The sequence below is a fragment of the Alligator mississippiensis genome, chromosome 3 (assembly GCF_030867095.1).
Source record: "Alligator mississippiensis isolate rAllMis1 chromosome 3, rAllMis1, whole genome shotgun sequence".
In the NCBI taxonomy this organism is placed as follows: Eukaryota; Metazoa; Chordata; order Crocodylia; family Alligatoridae; genus Alligator; species Alligator mississippiensis.
Genome location: NC_081826.1, coordinates 250,708,563 through 250,735,536, shown reverse-complemented (window position 1 = coordinate 250,735,536; position 26,974 = coordinate 250,708,563). Strand labels below are relative to the sequence as shown.

The window sequence follows — 26,974 nt, the reverse complement described above, 5'->3', positions numbered from 1 at the left end:
GTTATAGAACTCTGTGAATCCCTGTCAAAAGTTGAAGTAGAAAGGATGAGGTGGGTCTTCTGAAAGATGCTGAGTGAGTGATTAGAAGTAACAAAAGAACAAGAATAGAATAGAGTTGTATTGAGCCAAGAAAAGACAAGATTTCAAGAGGAGGAATATGGCTAACTGCTGAAGGCAGCTTGGCAGAACGGGGAGGATGCTGAGCCTTGGTTAGGGAACAGTCTTTCTAGACTGAGTGCAATTTTAGTGGAGAATGAGAGTTAGAAACCGTATCAGAGACTGTCTAGGATGACAGGAGAAGATGCATCTCACACCAAAATGTAAATTGTGTTAATGTAAGTAGAGAAGAAAAAGTGAAGGTCATGGGGCAATAGTTGGAGTGAATAGTGTCAAATTCAGAAGAGGATGAGGCAAGCACATGCTTATATTGATACAGGAAAAGCCAACGAGGCATGAGAGATTAAGAAAAAAAGTAAAGGAGGAGTAGAGTCAGTGGAAGGAAGAGAAGAGAGGTTTAAGAGCAGACAGGAATCACCAACGTCAATGGACTGGAAGTCATGGAAAAGCCAAATTGACCCAGTGTGAAGAGTGGGCTGATAGGTAGTGCTGAAAGGTGATGATCAGGAATAGGGATTGAAGGAAGAGTAATGTTTGATGACAAAGTTTTCTAGTGGTGAAAGTTTTGGGTGTAATGACGAAATAAAGATGTTGAAACATGCAGCCGAGGGGTTGGAAAAATTGTCAACATGAAAGTTGAAGTTGTGGAGTATGTGTGTAGAAGAACAACTGAAGATCAAAGAAAATAAACAGGGAAGCAGGGCAGATGAGTGACTTCAACAGGAGAGAAGAAGGTAGGTAGTGTGAGAGGAGAGGCTAGTGTAGGAAAGGGCAGATGCAAAGGCAGTGTCAGAGGATCTAGTATTGTACAGGAGTTGAAGGGAGCAAGATTTGAAGAGGTGGTATTTAGGTTGTGACCTTGTTGACAGGGAGCTGAGCATTCCAGAGACAGCAACACAAGGTATGGTGAGATAAGGGAACAGAGAATGGCCACTTGGTTAGGAATATCAGTATGAAAGAGTGCAGGTTATTATGGAGATGGGTACAGCAGTTGGAAAAAATAAGGAAGGCTAGTGCTGAAGCAAATGTCTTGAAGAAATCATGTGAACCTGGCATCTTGATTTAGGCTGGTAGGTGGAAAAAACAGATTGAAATGAACTGATATGAGCAGACAATGGGCAAGGGTAACAAAGATGATGGGGCTATGGAGCTGGTGGTTGGGGAGGAGAGAACAGTGTGATGTACAGAGAGGAATGTGGTGGACTAACTTTAAAAGGCATAATTGGAAAAATGCTGTGAACAAATCTTTTCAGGTCACATTGTGAAGGAGTTAGCATGCATTGGTTCATTGGCCCACTCAGCAAGGCAGGAGTTGGGGAGGGAAGGGTGACTGGGGAGGGGAAGGGGGGCAGAGAAAACAGCTGCCTTCCTCATAAGCAGGGATCCTGGTTTTCTCTGATTAAAAAAAAAAAAAAATCACAAATTTCCTGATGAAAAATTGAAAATTCTCTGACAAAACCCCCAAAATCCATTATTAAAATTAAAAGCCCCCTGCAGCACCCCCCAACCCTGCTGGTGCCTCTCACTGCCCCCAAAGCCCCCACAATACTGCTGGTGACCCTCACTGCACCCAAAGCCCCCCCAGCCCTGCTGGTGACTCTCACTGCCCCCACAACAGCACCCCTGCCCTACTCATGCCTCTTGCCCCCCACCCACAGCCCTTGCCCCCCAGGCCTGCCAGAGGGGCTCCCAGCTGCCAGGGCTATGGGGCCAGGGACCCAAGTCTGCAGTTCTCTACCCACCACAGCAGGCAGCTGCAGCAGAAGCTGCATGGAGCCAGCTTCCCCACTGCTGCCACCTGGGTGGGTGGGGGCGGGGCCAGCTCCTGGCTCCCCTGCAGCCCTGCCAATCCCCCCCAGCCATAATCTGCAACCCCCAGCCCTGCCAGAGGGATCCCCAGCCCCCTGCAAGCCCCACTTACCTCAGGTTCCAGAAGAAAAGTGAGGCTGAACTGAGCTAAGCGGAGCCATGGCTGACTCTGGGCAGGGCTGGGGGTTTCCTGCCCTGTTTGCAAACAGTTCTTGCTGGCTGGAGCTCAGCCAGCCTGCAAGCTGTTTGCAAAAGCAGGGAATCTGTGGATTTCTCTGCTAAGAGGAGAAATTTGTGTTTTCTCTGTTTTTCCATGGGAAACGGAAAACCCGGATCCCTGCTCATAAGTAGCTAGAGAACAGCAAGTTGTTCTAGCTGCCTTGATTTCTCTCTCTTCCCCTCCTTCTCTGTGGATGCATTCAGATTGCCAACCTTTACAGCTTCGTTTACAAAAGAAGCAAAGAATAGTGACAGGTAGAGGCTATGAGAACTGGCATCATTCCCAGCCCCGCAGTTTTTCTTACCTTCATCTTCTGAAAGCACAGAAATTCTCTCTCATGCTTTTGAGATCAGTACTCATCTATTCAGGTCTTGTTCCACCCTGATCATGCTGCTATCTGGGCATCCCTCAGTAGTGGCTCAGGCAATGTCACGTTCTTTCTCCCCTCCTTTTCCCAATCGGAGAACTGTGTGTGCAGTACGTGTGCTTTGTTTTTGGGGGGGTTGTGTTGTTTTCTTTTGTTTTCATAGATTCATAGATGTTAGGGTCGGAAGGGACCTCAATAGATCATCAAGTCCGACCCCCTGCATAAGCAGGTTTTGTTTTGTTTTGTTTTGTTTTTAAATGCACCTGCTACTTGGAGAAGGCAGTGTTGAAAATTATACTTTATACTTGAAGTGGGAGGTTGTTCACTTTGTGATAGTTCCCATGGGAATTAATTTCATGGTCTTGGATCAGTTTTCAGGACAGCTTTGTCTCCCTCACAGATCAGTTTTTCTTATGGTAGAAAGTTCCACTGTGCCTGAGGAAATAAGTGGTCCACCACAGTCTTTATCCTGGAGGTTAAGGTGATCTTTTAGAAATCCTAGGTTTAGGCCTCTTAAGTGCCTTGAAAGTAAGGAACAAGTCTTTGGACTTGACTTAATTGCCTATAAAAAACCATTTTGAGAGCTGTATTTAAATTCTGTCTCTAACAGGGCTAGAAAATAAGAATAAGGTCTGTATTAGGAGATGGATATGGGCAAAAAGGACTAAGCATGTAAAGTCAAAATTGGGTACAATTTAGTGCTTACAGTAATTGTAAAGGTTGGCATTGCCTCAGGGTTATCTTTCTAAGGGTTGCCTATCCTCCTGTTCTGCCAGGCTCCCTCTCTTTCTCTGCAGGAATAATTGTTCTGCTTCTCAGACATCTTAGATCTGGTCTCCAAGCAGGGGGAAAAATGTGGGAAACCATTGGTTTCCCCTTTCAGGCTGGCACAGTTCCAGCCTGCAAGGGGCTGCTTGGGGCTGGAGGGAGCAGGATGCAGGAGTCACCTTGTGCACGTGGCAGCTGGGTAGCAGTGGAAAGCAGCTCCCTCCAGGTAAGTCTATGGGAAAGGGTGGAGAGGGGGCACAGGCAATGCATTGGAGGGAACAGGGGGTCATAGGCAAGGTGGTGGAGGGGATTGTAGTGGTCAAAGTGACATGATAGTAGGGGACATGGCCACTGAGTTTTCTGCATCCACAGTGGAACACGGGACTGCAGATGAACCAGACCAGCTCTGGCCAGGAGCTGCCTCCATGGCTCAGAGGGTAGGACCTGGGGTTGCAGGGAATGCCATGCCACTATGGCCACCAAGGTGACTGTAGCACAGAGTTTTGCCCCTGTTACTGTCAGGCAACCTCAGCTTGAGCACCTCAGCTTGGTGACCATGGCAGCATGGTGTTCTCTCCTGCGCTTGGGCCCACCCGTTGGGCTGCAGAGGTGGATCCTGTCTGGAGCTGGTCCAGCTTGACTGCAGCCCTACGTTCCACTGTGGGCGCAGGAATCTGGGGGGGAGGGGGCAACATGCCTCCCTGCCCCTTAGATGTGTCACCTGTGCCCACACACCTCCCCCCCCCCCCCACACACACACACCCTATTCCTCACCTGCTGGGAGTGGAGTGGGTGGTGAGTGAGGGACACTGGGAGGGCCGGGGGCTGTGTGTGGGGAGTTGAGCGGCAATGACAGGAGCAGGGCACCGGCATATCGAGCCTCCTCAGCTCCACATATCGGGACTTTGGGGATGGACACAGCCACAGCTGGACCTGCATCCTGGTGAGCGAAGGGGGCAGGGGGAGATCTGATTTGCCATGATAAAAAACAAAACAAAATCAAATGCCAAAATATATAGTTGTTATAATTTATTTTATTATAATGATTGAGGCAGTGGTAGACTTCCAAATAGTTTTAAAACAGTAAATACATCAGTAAGACATTGTGTTTAATTGATATCTTTATATATAGTGATGTTTCATTTTAATTGCAGAAAAATGTGGATTTGAGATTTTTTAATTGGAGTATTTGGGATTTTTAAGCAGAGAAAACCAGAATCACTGCTGATAATCCTGTGCATCTTGCACTGCTTTTCTGCAGTCTAACTTCTTCCTTCTTCAGGTTTTACATCTTCCTCTTTCAGACTGGTAAATGTAAGTACCATATTTACTCAAATACAAGACAACCCAGATTATAACCCCCCCCCCCCGCAGTAATTAGATTTTATAAATGGAAAATTTATAAATTTGTTATAATTTTCCAGGTATAGAATCTAATTATTGGAGGTTTGTCTTGAATTTATCTCCTTCCCACTGCTACAGCAGGAAAAGAAAATCTAAGGGGTCAGGTAGTCCCCCACAACTTCTTCCCCCTGTAGCCCCTTTCCCTCTTCCTTACTGCCAGACCCTGTTTTCCCTGAGCTAATGGAAGTTAGGAACAAATTTGGAAAAAATGACCTTGAAAGAAACGTGGTTGCAGTAATTTATATATAGTACCTGTAGATTTAGTTCCCCCCAGATTTGATGCATTTTACCTTTTTTGAAACTGCTGCAAGTTTTAGCACAGGTAGTCCCTAAACATACTTTTAAGTAGCACTTTGGCATCCACTTATATATAATACAAACTATGGATGATACTAGTCCAAAGCCAGAAGGCTCATGATTTACCATATACTTCATTGAGCTGGGTCCCAGCAGAGTCAACAGCATTTCAAGCCATAGTGATCCCAAAACTCAGCAGTGCTCAGTATGTGCATGTACTCCAGGTACCCCTCTCAAAGGATCCATGTGGTAATTAACCCTCCCTCATGACTGGAACTGTGTGTTCTTGTCAGGAGTCCTGGGATCCTCCAAAAATTGATACGCAAATGAGGCATAAGACAAATCTAGTCCAGCTCCACCTCATGGAGGGCCCTGCCACACTAATACAACAGTGAGCTGTTGGAGTGAAGAAGTAGTAAAAATGTATGGAGTGTAGTGGCTCACCATGACTTACAAAAGAGTAGGTGCTGAATGGCACTGCGTTCAATGGGCACTACCATATATCTTATTCAGATGTGTTGCACTAACCAATCCTTGTGGCAGGTTCATATTAGTATGTTTGTTGATGTTTATAGTCATGCTCAGCATGGGCTGCATTTAATCGATGTTGTATTTGGTTTCCATTACTGAGCACATTTTGCTTTTAGCAGCAGTTCAAAGGTAGACAATGTATTTAATATGGTTTCCTTGTATCCAAATATATTATGAGGGGCTTTTTTCCCCATGATGATTTGGTGAGGGAGCGACCTCGTCTTGTATTAGAGTAAGTATGGTAATACACCTGGTATGGCAGCCTTTCTTTCTCTGTTGGGAATCTCTCAAACCACATCTTTCTCTTAAGGAGAAGCTACAAGGGATTACTTTCTTTGGTAGCGAGATTCAGTATTAGTTCTGGTGCTCCTCCTCTTTGTGCAGGTGTTTACTGAATTGGAAATGTTAACATGATTTCCCAAACATTGGCTACCAAGCTTGTTAGTGTCCCCAGCTGGCAGATCACTTTTTAAAAGCCTTTCCTTAGTAAATATAGTTAAACTGGTGCATGTGTCCAATACTAGATCATGTCAGCTCTCTGCTCTGTTCCAGCAACTGTGAGTAAAATTGACTTGTGTGTATTCTATCTTGGAGGTGTGATATAACATGAATATTAGACCTACTTGTGCAGACCTGTAGTTGGCTTTCTATTTGAATACGTTAACAGATCTCTGTTCCTGATGAACAGCTGTAGTGTGCATTGCCTATCCCTTAGTCTTCAGCGAACCTGTTTTGGACCCCTGGAACTTGGGTGTTTGCCTCTTTAACAAGCAGTGAGCCTGAGCAATTTGTAGTTTGAAAGGGGGGAGGGAGAGAGAAAGAAAGAGAGCTTGTGTGCATCTTCCCCAGTAAGTAAACAAGTAGTTTAACACTAGAGACCTTTGACTGTCTCCACTATCTTCATCCATTTTGTCCTCCAGTTGTCCACATTTAATTTCTGTAGGATTGATACTACATCATCTAGCCATCTTCCTCTTTGTTATTCAGGTGGCCTTCTGCTCTTCAGCACTCAAAGGAGCACTTTCTTTGGTGTCCAAATCACTTCCATTCTTTCAGCATGGCCCAGCCACTGTAGTCATCATGCTCTTGATTTCCTGTATCAGAGTTAAATCTTTGTACAATTGATATAATTCATTAGTCCTTACTCACCATTCTTGTGATATGGAGTTATACTGTGCACCACAGATTTTCTGTAGAATCTTCCTCTCTCAACAATCCAGTAGCGTCTTGTTTACATGTGAGAGAAAGTAAGTTTGACTGCCATGGGTTATGCACGGCCTGATAATGGTTTTATAGATTTGGAGCTTAATATTCCTTCAGAAGAGCTCGAATGACAGGAGCTTCTGCAATACACGCTAGGCTCTATTTCTATTTCGGTTAGTTGCTCAAGATTTATGCTTATCTGAGGTCCCCAATTTACTGATGTTCTGTTTACCAGCAGGTACTGTGTTTTATCCATGTTTACTCGTAGTCTGATTTTTTTATTTTTTGCTTCATTTGATCGTTGGGTATACAAGGCTTCTATGTCATTCATATTTTCACTATGAGAGCTATTTTGTTAGCAAATGCTAGAACAGGGGTGGGCAAAATGTCCCGCAGGCCAGATCTGGCCTGCCAGTTGATTGTATCTGACCTGCAGCTGCCCCCATGGTGCTCCACATGGGGCTGAGCTGGGCCCAGACTGCTCTTGCCTGCACCTGCCCCACACCCACCAACGGCAACCACCTCAAGCCCGGGCAGCACACAGCTTCCCTGCGGGGCTGCTGCTGCTGCAGCCACTTGGATACTTCTCCACTCCCCCCGCATCTAGCAGCTCCTCCTCTTCCTGCCCCTGCTGTGCTACTGTATATGGCAGGGGAAACTGCAGCGAGTCATCTCTTACCCTAGTGTGTAAGGCATCTTCCACTCACTCTGCACACCTGTTACAATGAGCAGCCACCTGCAGGTGGCCAACTGGGTGGAAGGTGGCGTGGAGCCAAATCCCTGTGCACTGGGGCAGGTGGTGCCCTGCTGCAGGTTCTCCCCAACCTGGAGCGGTGCAGCAGGGGCAGGAGGAGGAGGGGTCACTGAAGGTGTAGGGAGCTGAGCAGTACCTAGGCAGCTGCAGCAGAAGCAGACCCCCTGGGAAAGCTGTGTGCCCTGGCTGGGGTCAGGACCATTGGCGAGTGTGGTACAGGCTGCCCTGAGTGGAAATGGGCAGGGCTCAGCCCCATGCAGAGTGTTATAGGGGCAGCTGTGGGCTGGATGTTGCAGGGGGGGAGACTACACCTGCACCCCACCACCAGGTTGAGCTCTGCTGTATGCGCCCCCCACCCGACCTCAAGCCAGCTCCTGGAATCATACTGGGATGCATTAGCCAATGTGTCACGAACAGGGCTAAGGAAGTGATACTTCCTCTCTACTCTGCACTGGTGAGTCCCCAGCTGGAGTACTGTGTCCAGTTCTGGGTGTGGGTGCTGCACTTCAAAAAAGATGTGGAGAATCTTGAGAGGGTCCAGAGAAAGGCCACAAGAATGATTTAGGACCTAGAGGACAAACCTTATGAGGAAAGATAAAGGGATCCAGGACTGTTCAGCCTGGGGAAGAGAAAACAGGGGGGGCCTGGTGACCATCTGTAAGTGTGTAAGGGGTGAATATTGAGAGCTGGGAGAAAAACTGTTCACTAGGGCACCCCAAGGGAGGACAGAAGCAATGACCATAAACTGTTAGAGGATGATTTCAGGTTGGATGCAAGGAAGAACTTCTTTACCGTAAGAGTGACCAGAATCTGAAATAGACTTCCCAAGCAGGTGGGGCAGTTCCCAGCCTTGGAAGTCTTCAAGAGGAAACTGGACAGGCACGTTGCTGGGCTCATTTGAACTCAGCAGTATTCCAAGTTGCTCTTGGAATTCAGCTGAAGCTCCACTTGGCAGATATTTTCCAAAATACATGAAGTTACACCCATAGCAGTCTTATCTTTTGTTTCCAGACCTCTAACATAATTCATTTTAGGCATTAAACAGGGCAGAGGTTTGTCCAGTTAGTGATAGCTTTGTTGGTTGTTTTGTGCAAAGATTAGAAAAATAATCACTGCACTTAGCAACTGTTTGCTTCCTATATAGCATAAACAATGCTTCAGGCCCAATTAAAAAAAACTGCAAGCATTTATCCAAAGGAGCTAAGAATTAAAGGATAAAAAAGCTAATTCTAATGGTGTTTTCAAGGAAATCCTGAAAATTTCCAATCATTTTTCACTATAGAGGTTAGCAATGAAAATTGACTAACCTGATGATTGTGTTAGATGTGTTTAGCTTTCTTGATTTCATTTAGGTAACATAATATGGGATGCCTATTCTGCTTCACGCTATAAAATAGTTAAATTAATAATCTTGAGGTCAGCTTTTGAAAATTCAGATGCTAGCAACAGCTTTATCTTCTAAATTTCATGTCTCTGCAAAGCTCTGCTCTTGCTTACAGCCGCTTGAATTGAATCTATTGTAACGTTGTTTAAGAATGCCAGTAATTGTACTAGGTGAAAAACCTGAAGTTTTTACTCAGGGAAGTACAGTGATGCAAACAATGTCCCTAGTGTACTTCTTGAAGTCTTTTCTTCTTGCCATTCTTCTTTTCCCTTGGTACATAAGCCTGGTTTTGAGGTTGTTGCTAGGTTGTGTTTATGAAGTGGGAAGGCCTATATGCCTAAATGACATTGTGCATAGTGAAGAAGCTTTGTAAAATCGGAGTCTTCTGGCATGCCTTGCAAGTGGCCAGCATCTGCTAAAAATTCATCTTGCAACCGAATTCTTTCATCCTTGAATGCTTTCCTTTTTCTTCAAGTGTATTATGTATTAAATTGTTAAAGACAACTAAGATATTACACAGAGTATGTAAATATGCTTATCTCAGTCTTCACTGCTGTATCTGTTTTCCCTGTTTTTCCCCCATCTATGATTTTTTTGATTGCTGTGATAATCTTCCTCAAGGGTACATTGGTACCCAAAAGCTTGTGTAAGTCCCTCCCAACAGTTGGTTGAATCAGAGATATGACCCACAAATATTCTTGCCATTTTCCTTGGACTGTCACAGCTGCAACATTACCACAACACTACCATAATCTAATCTGGATATTTAATTGTTAACATAGACTTTGTGTTTCTTGCTTGCATGGATATCCTTGGCATAATGTAAAAAATAATACACCTTAATGATGTGTGAAAGTCCCTAACTTTTGGGGGGATTTTTGTGATTTTTTTTTTTTATTGGACCAACTGTATAGTTGAAAGCTGGACAAACTACTTTTCCAGGAACATATTTTCTCCTCATATTCAAGGGAGAAGAAGATGTAGGCAAAGCTAAACTAGGGAGGAGGGGAAGCAATTGTTTGTGCTTAACTCCACATAAATGAAACCAATTGCTTAAGTAACAGAGAAGAACTATTAAGTAAGAGCAAAGAGAGGTGATCAGAAGTAGCTTCAAAATAAGGGAAATGCAGTAAATTGATAACCAAGTTAGGTAGCAAAACAAAGCCGTTCAAAAATGGTAAATGGTCATTTATTACTTATGGAATGCAGAAAAGTTAGTAGAGATAACAGCTAAATTGTAACGAGTTACAAAGCCATTGCCTGTCTTTTCAAAAAAACCATGAACATCTCATCATACTTCATTTAGGCAGATGTTGACTTAACTGTACCAAAGCGTGGTATATTCTTGTATCTAATTCAGTAGCATATTATACTTTACTTTTGGTAGTTCCCACGGTATGATCAATAGGGTCTGCTCCTAGGAAACCACAACCCCGTCTCAAAGATCATATAATCTAAAATATATACTTTTAATTATGATGTCATTGACCTTATAAAGCACACATTGCTAACTGCATTTTCAGACCTTTATCTGAAAGGCAAGGACTAAAGTATTTATAGGAAGAAATGGCAAAAAGAGAAGCATGTAACAGAAGAAAGATTAATCATTGTTTTGGTTTGGAAATACAGAAGTGATTCTGCAATGGGAAGGTTTTTGCTTTTCAAGGTGAAACATGTTTTTTTTTGACCTAGAAGTCCCAGGGTGTGGGAAATCCTGGCAACTGAGGAGATAGAAGGTCAGATGAGCTGGCAGGAAACTTTATTTTGGTTTCCACTGAAATAATTTTTTTCCATGGAATATTTGTTTCAGTAAACTGATATCTAATGGGAGTGCATTCCATTGGGAAGTTCCTGGCCACTTCCAGACTTTTTCTGTATATAGTGAATTTGGTTTTATAAACATAACTAACATAAATGCCATACCTGGTCAGACTTATGGTGCATTTAGACCAGTATCCTGTCTTCAACAGTGACAGGTGTGGATGCTTTAGAGGGAGAGTGTTGAAGTGGGTTTATTTGGAGTGATTAATCCCCTATTCATTACCCTCCCTGGGTAGTCCAACTGATTTATAGTCAAACTGATTATCATATCTTTCACATGTAACGGTGCATTTTTATTTATTTTAGTTTTTGATAGAATTCAAGAATTCCCTTATATCTTCTGTACCTTCTGATTGGGTTAAGGTTAGCAGGTATGTAAAATATTTTAGTTTTATTTTGTTCTGTTTTACTGCATAGACGAGTTTGGGCAAATTTGCATATTTGGACAAAAAACTATATTTGCAATCAAGAAATGTCATGTGTTTTCGCTTGTTGCCCAGCTTTTAAACAACAACAAAAGAAGTGGCAGCAAACATTTTACTGTTATATAATTCGTAAAATATTGGAAAGCTGAGTTCCTCAAAGATACAGTTAAGTAGATAGACACTTAACTACAGTATTATGCTTTCTAAGCTTGCCAGAAACATCCAACATATAATTTTTTTGTCCAGATTATTTTCTTGATTTGTTTACATTCCGTTTGAGTGTGTTTACACACACATATGTTCAAATAACCCCTTTCAACACGCACATGTTCAAATAACCCCCTTTGTTGGCTCTTATCATATTTACTCAGGACTATTAGCTTTGTCATATAAGGATGTATATTTGCATATCTAGATAAAGTCATTATTATGAAAGTAATATATTATTTTACTTCATGCATGCAAGCTCTGCTTGCTTTCATGATTAGTATGATATTTTAGGATATTTTTCCCCAGTAGATTAAACAGAGATGGAGTAGATTATCTATTTGGTGTTTTTTCCTTCTTTTACTTTAGATTTATTTTGTTAAAATAGTCTGTTCAGCATCTTAAAAATGAAAAATGGCCTCCCTAATGTATGATTACAAATTCACAGAAATCGCAAAGGGACTGCTATTCTTAATTATTACCTACCAGTAATAGATACAGTATAGATATACTCTATATGCTGCTTGGTTATTGGTTTGCTGAAGAGTAGTGATAAGAAAAGTGTATGCAGTAGCCCCTATCTTATTGCTAATGCACATCTTAAAAGCTATAGATTAATGTCTAAACAAACAAAAAAACTCACGTGACCCCAAATCAAACCAGTATCCCTGCAAGACCCAGCCTATATTTCCAAACTTGGCTCAGCCTACAAACAAGTATTTCCCTTTAAGGTTATCTTGGTAAAATTAGTTGTTGTGATTTTGATATTTGTACAATCACTGTTAGAGAAAAAATTCACCCATTTGTGCCTTTTTAATGGAAAATAGCCCCTCTGTTGCTAAGCAGGATATTGCAAGCCATGGTCTTTGGTCATGTATGTAACATTTATAAAATATATTTTGAAAGCTTTGTGCATTGACTGCACCATAGCAACCAAGAACTTTTTTCAAAATAAAGATTATCAGAATCAATAGAGCTTAGTACTCTGATTTAAAAAAAAAAAAAAAAATCCTGTTTCGCATCTATTTTCAAGGTTCAGAGAGAACAAGAAAACTAGTCTAATTTTCCATGTTGATGGCATAATTGATTGCTTAGTAACCTTGATTTCCTATTTGGCTTTTTTTCTCTCTTCCAGCACAAAAGCTGTCAGCCGTTTCCACACTCCTTTTATTATAGAAAATTACAGACATCTGAATCAGCTCCGGGAGCAGCTAGTCCTTGACTGCAGTGCTGAATGGCTAATTTTTTTAGAGTAAGTTTAGAATGAAAAGCAAAACCGGTGATTTTTTTTTCTATGAAAATATATGAAAAAGAAAATGTTTGTCCAGGAGGAAAGAAGGAATTGCTGATTAGATTTCTCATCATTTGACTTAGTTAAGTGACTTTTTAAACTAATCTGTTGTCCCCTGATGTTAAAGCAGGAAAAAGAGAAAATGTTGTTATAAAAACTGAAGACTTAATAAAACCTAAGACCAACAAGGATATTCCTAAGTATTGTGGAATTCCATTGAAAGAAGTTGTTAAAATACCTCTCCAAATCTAAATGTTCATAATTGAAAACCTGAAGGTGAGTCGGTTATTAACAAAAATGAAAAACTAACTTCAGGGATTATACTGTTCAAGATCAAAGTAAATAAAAAGAAAAAATGAAGATAATCCATTGCAAAAAGACATTTTTTTCCTTTTTCAATTTTAAAGTTTAATTATCAGGAGAGGTAAAGAAATATGCTTATAATATAGAATCTTTAAGTTGAATATAAATATAATCTATTGCAATACTGCCTGATTTCATCCATAGCTTTTATTACTGAAGATAAAGGCAAAATATAATATTTTATACGGTGAATGTTCAGGATATCCACAGCCAGTGTCTCTGACTGGTCATATTCTCTGTAAGCAGCAAGGTATATTTGGTCATAATTTATTGGACTAATATTATAGTTGGGAAAGAAATTAGACAAGTTTTTAGATGCAACATGCCCTTCCTCAGGTCTTAGAGAGAAGCAGATACAGCTAAGCTAAATACCACATAAAATAATGTCTTTTTTGGCTTTGTTATTTAAATGAAAATATCTTGTTCAAGTTGATCCCTTTCAGATTAGGTTAGATGCTAGCTGTATTGTGTATTTCGACTTGCATGTATTAACCTAAGGATTGTAGATAGCATGTCCTGTGGTGAAGAAGATATATTTCTTGCATGAGTTCAGGAAGTGCCGTATTTATTCAAATCAAGGTAAGTGGTTTTTCTTTCCCCGTAATCAGCATGTGGTGCGGGGGAAAAAGCCTCATCTTGGATTAGAGTTCCTGCCCAGGGCAAGGTAGTAGCTCAACACTGGCTTTGGCCTGGGCTTGCAGCTGAATCCAGACCTGAACTACCATCTCCCCTGGGTTGGAATGGCTCATCTGATGCAGGAGGGGACATACAGTTGTGGGGAGGGGGAAACCTGCTGTCTGGCCTCTCACCCCTTGCCGCCTGTGCCTGCCACCATCTAGCTGCCCCTTCCCCCATTACCTTCTGCTGTGGCTTCGGTTCCTCCAGTCCTGACCTGGACAGGCTGGGGGCAAGGAGCAGATTCGCAGCAGAAGGTAAGGAGTGGGGAGGGCAGGGCAGGGCAGTGTAACAAACTCCAGATGGTAATTTAGCGGGGAGGGTGCAGGCTGCATGGGGGGAACAGGTGATAGGGGAGGCAGCAATTGGGTTTCAGACACGGGCAAAGGGGGTAAGTGGTGGGGGGCCAGCACAGGCATGGAGGGGCATGTGACCCCGAGGCACATGGCAGGGAACAGGCATGGGTGGGGGAGCAGGCACAGGCATGGAGTGGGCAAGGGGCATGGGAGCCAGGGGTCTGACCCCTTACAACCTGCTGCCTTCTCTGCAACAGCAGTGATGGGGACTTTTCTAAGATGGCTTTCCAATTTTATGCCATTTTCTTTTAAAATGATAAATTTATAATTTTCCATATATAGAATCTAATTATCGGGGGTCATCTTAATTTCAAAGTTATCTTGAATTTGGGTAAATATGATAGATGTCACTATGTAGTTTGGCTTGGTTTTTCTTCAAGTTGTGGTAGGGTCAGAGCATTGTAGCTGTGATTATCCCAGGAACTATGTGATAAGAAGTAACACAGCTATGCAGGAGGACCTCAAGAACAGAAAAAAACATCATGCTCACCTAACTTTCTCCTAAAGTTGGGGTAAATATGATAGATGTCACTATGTAGTTTGGCTGGATGTAGTAAGCTATCCAGACTGAACAGGATATTTTCATTTACGTAATGGAGTTGAAGAAAAGTCATTGTTTTATCTGGATTCGGTTTAGGTTGTATCTGCTTCTTTCCCAGACCTGAGGAAGGACACTTTGTCTGAAACTGTCTAACATCTCTCCCCAATTATCCAGTGGGTTCAATAAAAGATATTATGAAACAAACCTTGCTTCTCTCATATTCCTTGGACTGTCATGGCTACAACAACTTAGTTTACCCTATTACAAATTCTCTGTAGGCATACATCTTAGGTGTTAACCTCAGTACCAACTTTGACTGCAACTTTGACTGTTAGAAGATGATATTAGTAATTTTGTATTAGATTAGAATTTAAATATGAACCTGTTCTTCAGCTTTCTTTTCTTATGTACAAACTGAAAAGAATCCAGTTCCCTCCTATATAATTGTGTTGGCTTTACATGAGTAACAAGAGTTGAAAATTAAAATTGTCTCTAAAATATAGACAAGATTTTGAATTAGATTTTTTTTAATGTTCCCTTGTCTGGATCTACAGTTTGTCATGTTTACTATTAGTCTTCCTTTTCTTCTGCCCTTTTTAATCCATTGTTTGTTTGTTTATTTTAGTTCTTTTCTCTCACTTCCATTTTGGCAGATTTCCTACTTGTACTGCTAAAGCAGTTTAGAGGTGGGAAATTAAGAGTTCTGCTATAGTTGATCCTTTTCCACTTTTTTTTTTTTTTTGCAATCTGCTTTCTTAGCATACTTTGCATTTCCCTTATGTTTCACATTTTAAGAATGTAAAACATTCTTAAAATGTGAAATGTAGATACCTTTAACTTTTCCTTAGAACAGAAGAGGGTGATGGGGAATAATTAAGGCTAAGGGATTGAGTCTACTGAAAACTTTATCTAATGCCTCTCATAATTTCACCCCTGTATTGAGGGAACAAACTCACATTGGGAAATGAAACCTTGAACCTTCTAGTATGAATAGATCCTGAAGATCTCTTGTATTAAGGCATTTTTTTGTATTTTTCTATACTATATAACTCTTTATAGTCAAAGTGAATGATAGTCTGGGTTCAGGCTTCACTGTGTAATAAACCAAAGTATTTTGTCAAGCTCATTAGGCAGCAACTGCAGACCCTTTATGTAAAGGATAATTAATTTAATTTTGCCTGCTTTTTAACTCTTAGAATATGTGGTTATGCTGAGAGTATGAAGTTCACCTTGATAAAGATTGAGTTCTTGCATTATGAATTTAACACACTGCTGTGAATTTGAATTCACTGCAATTTAAACACCATAAGAGCCTTGTGAGAGACAAATATGACCTTTTGAGCAATACCTGTGCATCCATAGGAAATATTTTTTTCATATTTTTCTTTCATTTTTTCCATATATCTGTGCAGTTCTTTTAGTGAGCATTATCACTCCATGGCTAAAGCGGTTGATCACCTGGCAGCTGTTGACTGCATTTTCTCATTGGCTAAGATGGCCAAACAAGGAGACTATTGCAGGTAATCAAATTTTATTTTATTAAAAAGAAGACTATTAAAAAAGTTTTGACCAAACTAACTTAGGACATTTTTGTGTTTACAAAAATTGATAAATGCATAAATCCAAACATAAAGAGTTTAGAATCTAAATTTGACAATACAGAGACCAAACCAAATTCCTCATAAGATTTGTGTCTAGCAAATAACTACCTTTTACATATATACCATACAATTCTGCATGGATTTCAGTGGAAGTCAATATGTAAATAATATGACACTTGTAACTTTCTTTTTCAGTAAGCCCCATTCATTTGTAAGTGGTAAGGCCTTAATTCTGCAAAAACATAGCGATGTTCTTATGTCTCAAAATTCAGTGGTATTTCAGTCAAGATTATTTGACAAGTCACTGGTGAGATCTCTGGAAAACTGTGTACACTTCTGGTCACCCATGTTCCAGAAAGAAGAATTCAAGTTTGAATAGGTGCAAAGAAGGATGGAATGATCTTGGAATGGAGACTGACTAAAAAGAACTTGGTTTGTATAGTGTAGCAAAATAAAGGCTGAGAAAGGAATATGATTGCTCTCTATGACTTCCTCATGGGAGTAAAAACCAGGGAGGGTAAAGAGAGATTTAAGGTAAAGGACATTGCTGGTACAAGAATAGATGGCATGCATTAATCAAGAATAAATTTTGTTTGTAAATTAGGAGGAAGCTTTAAAAATTAAGTGGAGTTAAGTTCTGGAATAGCCTTCTAAAAGGAGTAAGCCAAAATGATTGATCGAATCGATCAATCAATTGAATCTATGTATCTACTTTTAAGATGGAGCTTGATTTGGTTTATCAAAAGGATGAAAATGATGTGGTTGCTTGCAGATAATGCTTGATGACTTATTAGGTCTTCTAAGTTCTATGTTTCTATGTTCCATGGTCTTCAAATGGATCACATTTAGTGTATAAAGTTGAACACGTGTAAAAACTATGTGGGATTCAAATCTAAATTTTACATTTGTGGGGAGCAAGACATGAAATGTCCAAAATGCTGACATTTTTCAGTCAGTTTTTATAACAGAGCTCACCTAACTTACTAGACACTTTTAATGAGAGAGAGTGACAAGGAAAACATTTTTGTTGATCTGTTTTTAAAAGATGACTATTTTATTATGTTGAAAGAGATGCAGTTAGACATGGTAGCCTGAAGCCAGGAAGAAGACAAGGTCAGGGTGACTGTCAGATGCTATGAAGTAGGCTGTCACTGACAAAAGCTTATGCATTTCTGAATGAGTTAGTCTCTAAGAGTGCCTGTAGACATGAGGGGACTCTGTAATTACAGCGTGTCGGAGCAGACTCAATTAATCAAGTCTACTGGAGTGTGCTAATTAGAACTCTCCAACAGCTTCCGCATCTTGTGTATTTAGTATCCCCGTGCTTCAAAATGGTGGTGGGAGCACTTTAACAAAAGCTTGTCGAACGAGCTTTAGTTAGCACCCCTGCTGCCATTTTGAAGCACGAGATGCTGAATGCACAAGATGCTGTGGGCAGTTCACAGCGACTCTAATTAAACTGTCCTTCCCCCCCACCCCAGGTGCACTTGTAAAGAGTCCCTAATGTGCCACTCTGTCCTGCCTTCTTACTATATTCAGAAAACTCTTATTTAGTACTTAAACATCTACAAAAACAATACAACATTTGTCAATGTTCCTTTTGATATCTGTTTTCCACATATTAATCCTAATGTCTGGTACCCCCCAAATTTTCTTATACATTTCTGGCTTATTGTTTTGTATATTCAAGTAAAACCTTTCCCCCAAATGCCTTTTCAGTAAGACATGTAACTGTATGGCATGTAAAATGCCTTTACAGTAAGGCAAGTAACACAATGCTTAATGGAATTTGTCCAAGAAAACAAATTAACTTAGCTTGTGTTGTCATGATAATTTGTTTTGATTTGTTAAATAATATAAACACATTCTACAAATATGCTATTAATATTCTACCATAATATGTAATAGTATAGTTTACAAGGTTATGCTGAAAAAGGACCATTATTATTTCTGAGACATAAACCACCACACTTTCAGTAACCATTGGATATGGTAGCCTACCTAAATATACTTCATATAATACAGAAATGTAATACATTATAGATAAATGGATAGATTATAAATTGGCTTTGCCTAGCAAATTATCAGGCAGTTTTTTTTTCAAACAATCATCCATCTCAATAGAACTAGAGTGCTTTGGAAATGTATCTAAATATATATTAAATTTATATTGTGCAAGTGAAGCCAGCCTATAAATATCCTTATACATTATACTTTTCTATGACGGTTGCTCACTGCACATGCAGTGTTACTTTTTCTTTTCCCCAGCAGAGGTTCAAGCTGCAGAAGCTTCTGTTAACATATTTCACTGCTTAAAACATGCAGCCCAGTTTGCAACATTGATTTTTGGAAAAAGTGTGGTGTATGCAGGAAAATATGATACTGTGTATGACGGGGGTACATGGGAAGGCCCTAGGGCAAGGGTTCCCACCATCAAGGGCACATTTGAATTTAAAAGAAAAAGCAGCAGGAGCCGATACGAATATTAAAATTTAGAATTTAGATCTATCTGATCATCTCATCCATTACTTAAAATTGCCTTAGATCTACAACTTCAAAATGCAGCTTCCACTTACTTTGTATTCTTTTGAAGTTTTATCCATGGTGCCCACAGGCACCACGTTGGGAACCGCTGCCCTAGGGTATACGTATGGGTAGGCAGGGACAGAGCACTGCCACCCACCACCCCGCACTGCTGCCTCCCAGGAGCAGGGCCGAGTAGTAGGGCGGGGCAAGGGTAGCGTCGCCCCTCTGTGAAGCCTCCGCACAGGTGCTGCTCAGCTGGCCGGACACTAGGCGGGAGAGCTTGCACACAGCAGCAGCTGCCGTTCCTCTGTATTCAGCCATGCACCACCCTCCCCGCCCCGCTCAGCATCCAGCTGCCAGGGGTACACTTATTAAAAAAGGTTGAAAACCCTGGTGTATGATATTGATCAGTTTTTGGCCCTTGGGAGACCTTGCTTATTTCTGTTTAGGTCTCCTTGACAGAAAATTCATAGAATCATAGGAAAATCTGGAGAGGTCTTGAGGTCCAACTTCCTGTTTTAAGCAGGATCATATCTATCTAAAATATCCCATACAGATGCTTTTCTAAATTATACTTAAAACTTCCAGTGATTTTGCAACTTCCCTAGGTACTGTCTTCCTCATCGTTGATCATCATCCTCATGGTTAGAGTGTTCTTCCTAATATTGTTATCTTATTCCTTAGAGCTTTTAAACTGACAGGTAGTAGGCTTATCAGTAAAGCTACAGGCGGAAGCTTGACTGCAATTCTGTAACGTGTTACCCACTGGGAAGATGTCAATAATTGATTTTTGAGGGCTACTAAAAGAGAGATTGAAATTTGGGCCTTCCTATGAACTTACTTAATATGAATTAGATTAATTTTTTTTCTTGTATCATAGACTACTTAAATTTTAAGAAAATTATAGTGTTGATGAAAAATATTTTGTTTATGAATTTATACATTCCATTGTAGTATAATTTTTAAAAATCATCATACTTTGCTAACTGTTCCCATGATTTGTAATGATATTTATTTTTGTACTTAATTTTCCTAAAGCAGTGCATCATATTAACAGAGTTTAAATTTTAACCAAAACTTGAAAGTTCACTGTTAAGCTGTGAACATGTGTCCTGTAACTCTTTGTAAGAGTTAGAGTGCTGCTCAAGTTTATTTTGGGGTTATTAATACTTCATTGGATGAATGTGAATGTCACCAAATACATGAATTTGCATATGTAGCAGCTTATTATATACATGGTCCTTGTTTTGTCCCATTCCTCATTTCCTTTCATTGGTCAGGACAGCCAGGGAGAGAAGAGAAACATGGAAAAATAGATATGTGTCAGGCTATAATTTGATTAACATAGGGCAGTGACAGGTGTGGAAAGAAAAAATGCTGTCTATGGAAGCAGCAGCACATTAGTTCAGCCTACAGCATCCGTATAGACCAGGTGCTTCAGCGGGGCTTTTTGGTACTTTTGGCTAAAGGTGATTCAATCGGCTATTGGGTAAAAGTGCAATTATTTGCTGTTGGTCCTATTTGAGACCTTCGGTTACATATGTCCACTACATTAATAACATAGCTCAGTTTTACCATGGTCTCTGATTACAAGTTAGTGTGGTCACTACGGTTCTGTTACTTGTAGTTACATATTCTTTGCCGTTTTGTTTGTTTCTCAAGACTCCCCGTCTCGACTCTGTGACAGGCTGATCTATTCATCAAATGAAGTATTGTGAAAAGTAATCGTAGGAAGAAGAAAAAATAATATGCATCTGCAAATTAGTGAGCATACCAGAGGCAATGGAGGATCAAAAATAAAAAAGTTCTCCTTGCTTTGGGGCCTACCTTGTTTATAAGTCCTCTTAATATCTATAGAGAGCATATTATAGCCTAAGGAGTTTCCAAAGCCCAAGAAAAAGAAAGGACTCATATGAGTTTATAACAAATGTTGACTTCGTTAATGTCTGAAATATTCTGGATGAGATTTTAACATGGACATCTAAAGAGATTATGAATTCATTTTTCATCTCTTTCATGGGGGGGTGCGCACGCGCATGCGTGTATAACACATATATATATATATGTATGTGTGTGTGTATGTATGTATGTATGTATGTATATATATGTGTGTATGTCTATATATATATATATAGCTGTATGCTGTTTAGAATTCCTTCCTTAAGATTTTATCATGATATGCCCCAATAATTAAATGTAATAAATATTGTATTGACATCTCCTTTTTTGTGCAGACCCATTGTACAAGATAAACGAAGAGAAATAATTATAAAAAATGGCAGACACCCAGTGATTGATGTGCTACTGGGAGAACAAGATCAGTATGTTCCAAACAGCACCAACCTATCAGTAAGTACTGTATCATAATAAAGGGTTGAAAATCAGTCAAGGAAAAGATTCTCAAATTTAGATCCTGGTCCAGGAAATTGAGTAAGTAATTCCAGTTGGTTGCTTGCTTGCATTTCTGAAAGGATACAACTACAATAGATGACCAAATCTATGTTGTCCCTTCATTGATATCAAGTAGCCTGTTGTCCACTTCTACAATATCATGCAGGCCTAGTGGGAAAGGAGGGAACCTCAGAATTATGATTTGAGTTGGGAAGAACTGCTATCTTAATTTACAGAAAGGCAATGCCACTGTTTGCAACTTATTTTAATGACATACGTGCATTTAACTTTGAAAACTAGCTTCTACATCTATGCAGTGACTTTATTTTTAAAATCCTACCAAATATTTTCATTTTTTCCAGTCCTCTTGTGTCACTTTTCTTTCTGATTGACTTTACCTCTATTAAATTAGAAACATTTTGTATTTTAAAATGTACCACACTAATTAATTCCACAATAGAAGCTTAGCATTCTGATTATTGTCCACCCAATAGGGCTATAAAATTATTCTTCCAGATAACACATTGGTTATAATAGAATATTTGTATTTGCATATACCTTATGCAGCAAGCATTAGCACACTAATTACTACTCAACTTTTTTATTAATATACAACACATTAGCCTGTACTTTCTCATTTTATACCATTATTTCTGATAACGATATATCTTACAGTTAAAAAAAAATTACTATCACTACTAAATTCTTCTGGAGAATTTAAATTGTTTTTGTATTATAATCTCTTTTAAAAGATTTGTCAGCAATTTTTCCTGGAACATTCCTGGAACATTCCTTTTAAAGGTTGTTTTTTTTAGTATTAAATTCATGCTTTCTAGAAATAGAAAAATATAGTTCAATCTACTTCTGAACATAAGTTGCCTTTACATACTTTATATTTTCAGGCTTATTGAAATGTTGATATGGAGCTGTTGCTATTATAAGGCATATTTTACTTTGTTTTGCTTAGATTTCTATATGAATGGCTTTCAAAAGCTATTATATTTTGATGAAAAAATAACATTAAAAATATTACTATGCAACTCAAAACTAGCAGCAGGTGGCATTTTCAAAAATCTGGCAATTCATTCAATAATGATCATGCATTTTGTGTCTTAGCCACATTATAATGTTACAGTTTTTCAATTAAAAAATTACAAAAGAAAATTATATTGGTAGTGTGACGGCTGTAGGTGTTGTAGGGCTTGCTGCCACTGCCCTGAGCTCGTTTTCCTAGAGGCAGTGACAGGGTGGACCTTGGCTTTGGATCACCTGGTCAGCCAGGAAGTTGGTCTTATGTTTTCTTGTCTGCCATGACTTTGGTGATATTATATTGCTAGGAGGCAATGCCCAAGGTGATCCTACCTGGTCTCAATCCCTGTTTTCTTCTGTGGGGCTCCAAACCTCCCCTTTACCCCATCCTAGCCTCTCCAGATGGCACTCATAGTTCTCTGCAGCCAGGTCTTAATACGGCCTGTTGGTCTATTATTCCGCCCTCAGCCACCAGGGTGACCGTAGGCTTTGGTTAAGTGCATACCCTTCAAGGGTGGCCTTGGCCTGCGCTAAATATCTAAAGGAAAAAAAAAGCAAAAACCTGACTGCTCTCAGTCTCTTTGCCAGACTCAGTCCATGCCCCTTCACCTGGGTTTCTCTGTGGTTTTCTCCATTTTTCTGTGGGAAATGGAAAACCTGGATCCCTGGTGATGAGAGGAGTGAGGAATTGCCCCTCCCTCCATTCATTGGGCATAAGTCGGGGTGACTGGCTATTAGCTGTAAATAATTGATTAGGGATTTAATACACTGAGTATTTAACATGGTGCCGAAGTTATTAGCTTTGTATTTCTTGATTTGAGCATCCTTTAGGTGTAAATAACTATCAACTGTTATTCTTGTATAGACTCATCCTTGTGCATTGTAAATAGAGAGTTTCAAATTTTTGATATTATTTACTGTTTGTATGCATGTAGCAAGTATACCCTGTATATAATTAAACTTTGTAAATAGTTAATTATGAGTCTGCAAGGTCTTTCCATTGTAAAGGGAGCCTCTCTCTTCAGGGAGCCTCTGGTCACTCCTAGGACAGCTGAGAAGGGGGTAAAGCTACCTGGCACCCCAGGTCCCGAACAATTGGACATGGCTGTGGTTAACACTGCACACCAAAGGTTACATAAGGTTTTATAATTCCCCCCTCCCCCTGTGGCTGGGCTGGGGCAGCACAAGTCACTGATGTGCCGGGGGGGGGGGGGGGGGAGAAAGGAGTCTCCCCTCCCAGGACCTGTCCCCAAGTCCTGGTCCGCCTAGCTGTGGGGGGAGAGAGGGGTTTGAGTTGGGGTCTTCCCAGCTGGTGAGGGCTGGGCCCCATGGGGGTTTCCCCTCTCCTCGCTTGGCTGGGTCAACTCCATAGAAAGAGACTCTGTGGCAACTCACCTTGTCCAGCCAGGTGCTGCTGGTACCAGGCTCTGCAGGGACATACCAAGAGGTGGCAAAGACAGGAGTGCTCCATACAAGGAAGGATTGGGCTCCGCTGCCTGGCACAATCCTCCCAAGCTACATAGCATGTCCCACCAGCAGCAGCCAGCAGGACATACCAGGTCCTGAGTTCATTCCTTAAACACTTTGGAGGAATGAATGCACCGAACTCCAATAAACAGTATTTAGTGGCTTAGAGAAAGGAAATAGATCCATCCTGTTTGCAGAGCCTTTCCCATTGTGTGCAATCTTTTCTGAATGAATGTTGGAGACAAGAGGCTATTTGGCAGGCAGTGTATCAGTGATGAGATAAGCAAAGTGTAATGAAATGCACCCTGATCCCAGTCACCACAGATCAGCTCACTCTTCCCTTTTACATTGTTTTAATTGTTCACCTAGCCACACTTTTATTTACAAATACACCAGCATACAAATAAATGGCAGAAGTTGGCTCATATTTATATCTGGTTCAAGCTTTATGTGTGTATATCATTAAATGTGTATGTGTATATATCATTATAAACATTAATGAAAATTTCGTGTCAGTAAAGTATTTTAAGAGCTCTTTTACATTTTCCAGGGAGATGGTGAAAACGTCATGATTATTACAGGACCCAACATGGGTGGAAAGAGCTCCTACATAAAGCAAGTTGCATTGATTACGGTCATGGCGCAGATTGGTTCTTATGTTCCTGCAGAGGAATCTGCAGTCGGCATTGTGGATGGTATTTTTACCAGGTAATCTATGAAAACTTCTTACGTACGTCAGAAAAAAGAAATGCTGGGACACAGTTTTTAAAACACTTAACTATAGTTTTACATTTTTAGCTCACAACTTGTAATTTCAGTTACTTTTTTCAAAATTGTATGCTTTCTAAATTCACCTTGTTTTCTTCTCATTAAAATAACTGATCACAATGTCAATTCATGGCTGCCTACAGGTTTCCCTCGATTTATGCTGTGCAAGTGTTCCCAGAGAACGGCGCATAAATCGAATTCGCATAAAGCAGGGGTGTCCAAACTTTTTGAATGTGGGGCCGGATCACAAACTTTTTATCACCCAGTGGGCTGGCGAGCCATATTCAGAGACCTCACAGGAAGTGGTATCACATCAGGAATAGATGTCACGTGACCTTTGACACCAATGAAGTTGCAGGAAGTGACAATGAAATGGGTCTAACCAGTTCAAAACTCTCCCTCTAAATGACTCATTTCCTGGATCTCAGCAAGTAAGCTGGAGTTCTCAGATAATATGCAAGCGTCACAGATCCGTTAATGTCACAGTCCATCAGTCCAGTTGCCCTGTGCTTCAGAGTCCCAGTGAAGACATTAGCATTATTTCTGGCTGTGCAATGTCTGAGCATCCCCAGTGGAGGGAAGGCATCCCACTACAATTCATTCGTTTTACCCAACAACATATATCAAATCCTTCCAGGGAAACATCTATTTCACTCCATCACCTTTCCTGCCAGGAACTCTTCTCCCCTTTGCTATACACCTCCAATGTCAAGGAGGGGCCATGGGGTCTGGTGGGTCTCTGCCCCCTGAAGAAGCTTTCTCACTGCTAGAGACTATTGGGGAGGACCCGCCCCCCCCCCCCCGCCAACCTGCGGCTAGCCGTAGTTTTCCTTTAGCTAAAGTTTCAGGGCTGCACCTGGCACCACGCAAATGCCTGGGCATTCCGACGCAGGGAGGCAAGGAGGAGCTGCCGGGGCCGGCACAGAAGGGAAGCGCAGCCACACACGTGGAGCCCAGAGTCCGTGCAGGGGCCTGCAGAGGCACTCAGGCCCCGCATCTGTAAATGGAGCAGGATTTGGCCCAAGGGGTTAGGGCTCCTCTTGGCACTGAACCGACGCTGCATAAGCAGCACATCCCCAGGGCCGCAGGCTTCCACTCCGCGCCTGACCGCCCTGGACTTTTCCGCGGCCCGGCCCCACAGCCATCCGGCGCCAGGCACGGAGCTGCAAGAAACCTCGCCAGGGTGGGCCCCAACCTGCTGGGGGATCCCAGAGCCCAGCAGGGGCAGCGCAGCGAGAGACGTGGTAAGGACCGCTGAAGGGTGGCTTTAGCTGCATGCCGCTTTTCCTGGCTGGTGCTGACCCGGCTGGGTCCATCCCATCCGGAGCAGCACGCGACTGAAGCCGACTCCCCACGTGCTGCTGCGGACAGGAGGAGCCCGGCCGGGTCGGCACCAGCCAGCAGAAGCGGCAGCGGAGCCATGTGTCGCTTGGGACAGGACGAGCCTGGCCGGAGCAGCAGGGGCTCAGCTGCATTTTCCCCTACCTGCTCTGGTCAGTCCCAAGCGGCACACGGCTCTGCCGCCACTTCTGTTGGCTGGTGCTGACCTGGCCGGGCTCCTCCCATCCCCAGCAGCACATGGGAATCCAGCTTCAGCCGTATGCTGCTCCGGAAGGGACAGACCCACCCAGGTCGGCGCCAGCCAGCAGAGGTGGCGGTGGAGCCGTGTGCTGCTCGGGACTGACTGGCGCAGGTAGGGGAAAGTGCAGCTGAGCCCCTGCTGCTCTGGCTGGGTTCGTCCTGTCCCAAGCGGCACATGGCTACTCCTCTTCCCCCACACACCGCGTCGGCAACGTCAAGCTGACGCGGTCCGTGTGGGAACCTTGTCCCTTCCCCAGCCCTTCAGCAGCCATTAGGAAGCTGCTGAGGGGCTAGAAGAGAGACAAGGGGCCGGAATGAAAGTAAACCGTGATTACTTTCGTTTCCTGTTGCAGCACCGCTGGCCACAGAAAATGCCCTGGCAGGCCGCGTGGCGGCCCGCGGGCTGTATGTTGGACAAGCCTGGCAAAAAGCAAACCCACTTTACAATGTAATAAGTAGGGATAGGTTCCCATAGCGGTGAAGGAAGGAATGAGGATGGGACTAGGAAAGGGGTGGTGGGAGGGGTGCTGCTCCTGGGGCTGCACAAGGCAGCAAAGCAGAGGGAACGGAGCAGCACTCACCCCAGCCCTGGCTGCAGCAGCTCCAGAAGTGGCTGGCGCCAGCTGCCTGCAGCCGCTGGGATGTACAGTGCTCTGCCTGTCCCCACTCACCTCTGCTCCTGGGCTGTGCCGTGTCCTGGTGCAGGCAGCTGGTGTTGGCTGCTCCTGGGGTCGCAGTCGGGGCTGTGGTGAGTGCTACACACTGTGCTGCCCAGTGCTCTGCTTGTCTGCACTCACCCCAGCCTGTGCTGGAGCGGGCCCAGGAGCAGCTGACACCAGCTGCCTGCACCGCGGCACAGCGCAGCCTAGGAGCTGGGTGAGCCCAGGCACGGGGGGACAGGTGGAGCATGGTGCAGCCTAGCAGCTGTAGGCAGCTGGCGCCAGCCACTCCTAGGGCTGCTGCAGCTGGGGCTGGGGTGAGTGGGGCCATGGCCCTTTACCCTCCCCCCCACAGACTTACCTGCTTGGACGGGGGGCATCTATGCTGATTGCATAAGAGCAAATTTACATCACATATA

The 26,974-nt window shown here is 42.2% G+C and overlaps 1 protein-coding gene across 1 annotated transcript in view; it reads left to right on the top strand.

The window, feature by feature from the left end:
* Positions 1–26,974, top strand: part of MSH3 (mutS homolog 3) — a 224,174-nt gene that overhangs the window by 135,172 nt on the left and 62,028 nt on the right. Inside the window, exons 16-20 of the mRNA XM_059725070.1 lie at positions 10,982–11,046; positions 12,443–12,559; positions 15,946–16,053; positions 20,895–21,009; positions 24,098–24,255. Coding sequence (XP_059581053.1) covers positions 10,982–11,046; positions 12,443–12,559; positions 15,946–16,053; positions 20,895–21,009; positions 24,098–24,255 — 563 coding nt within the window. The remainder of the gene's footprint in view (positions 1–10,981; positions 11,047–12,442; positions 12,560–15,945; positions 16,054–20,894; positions 21,010–24,097; positions 24,256–26,974) is intronic.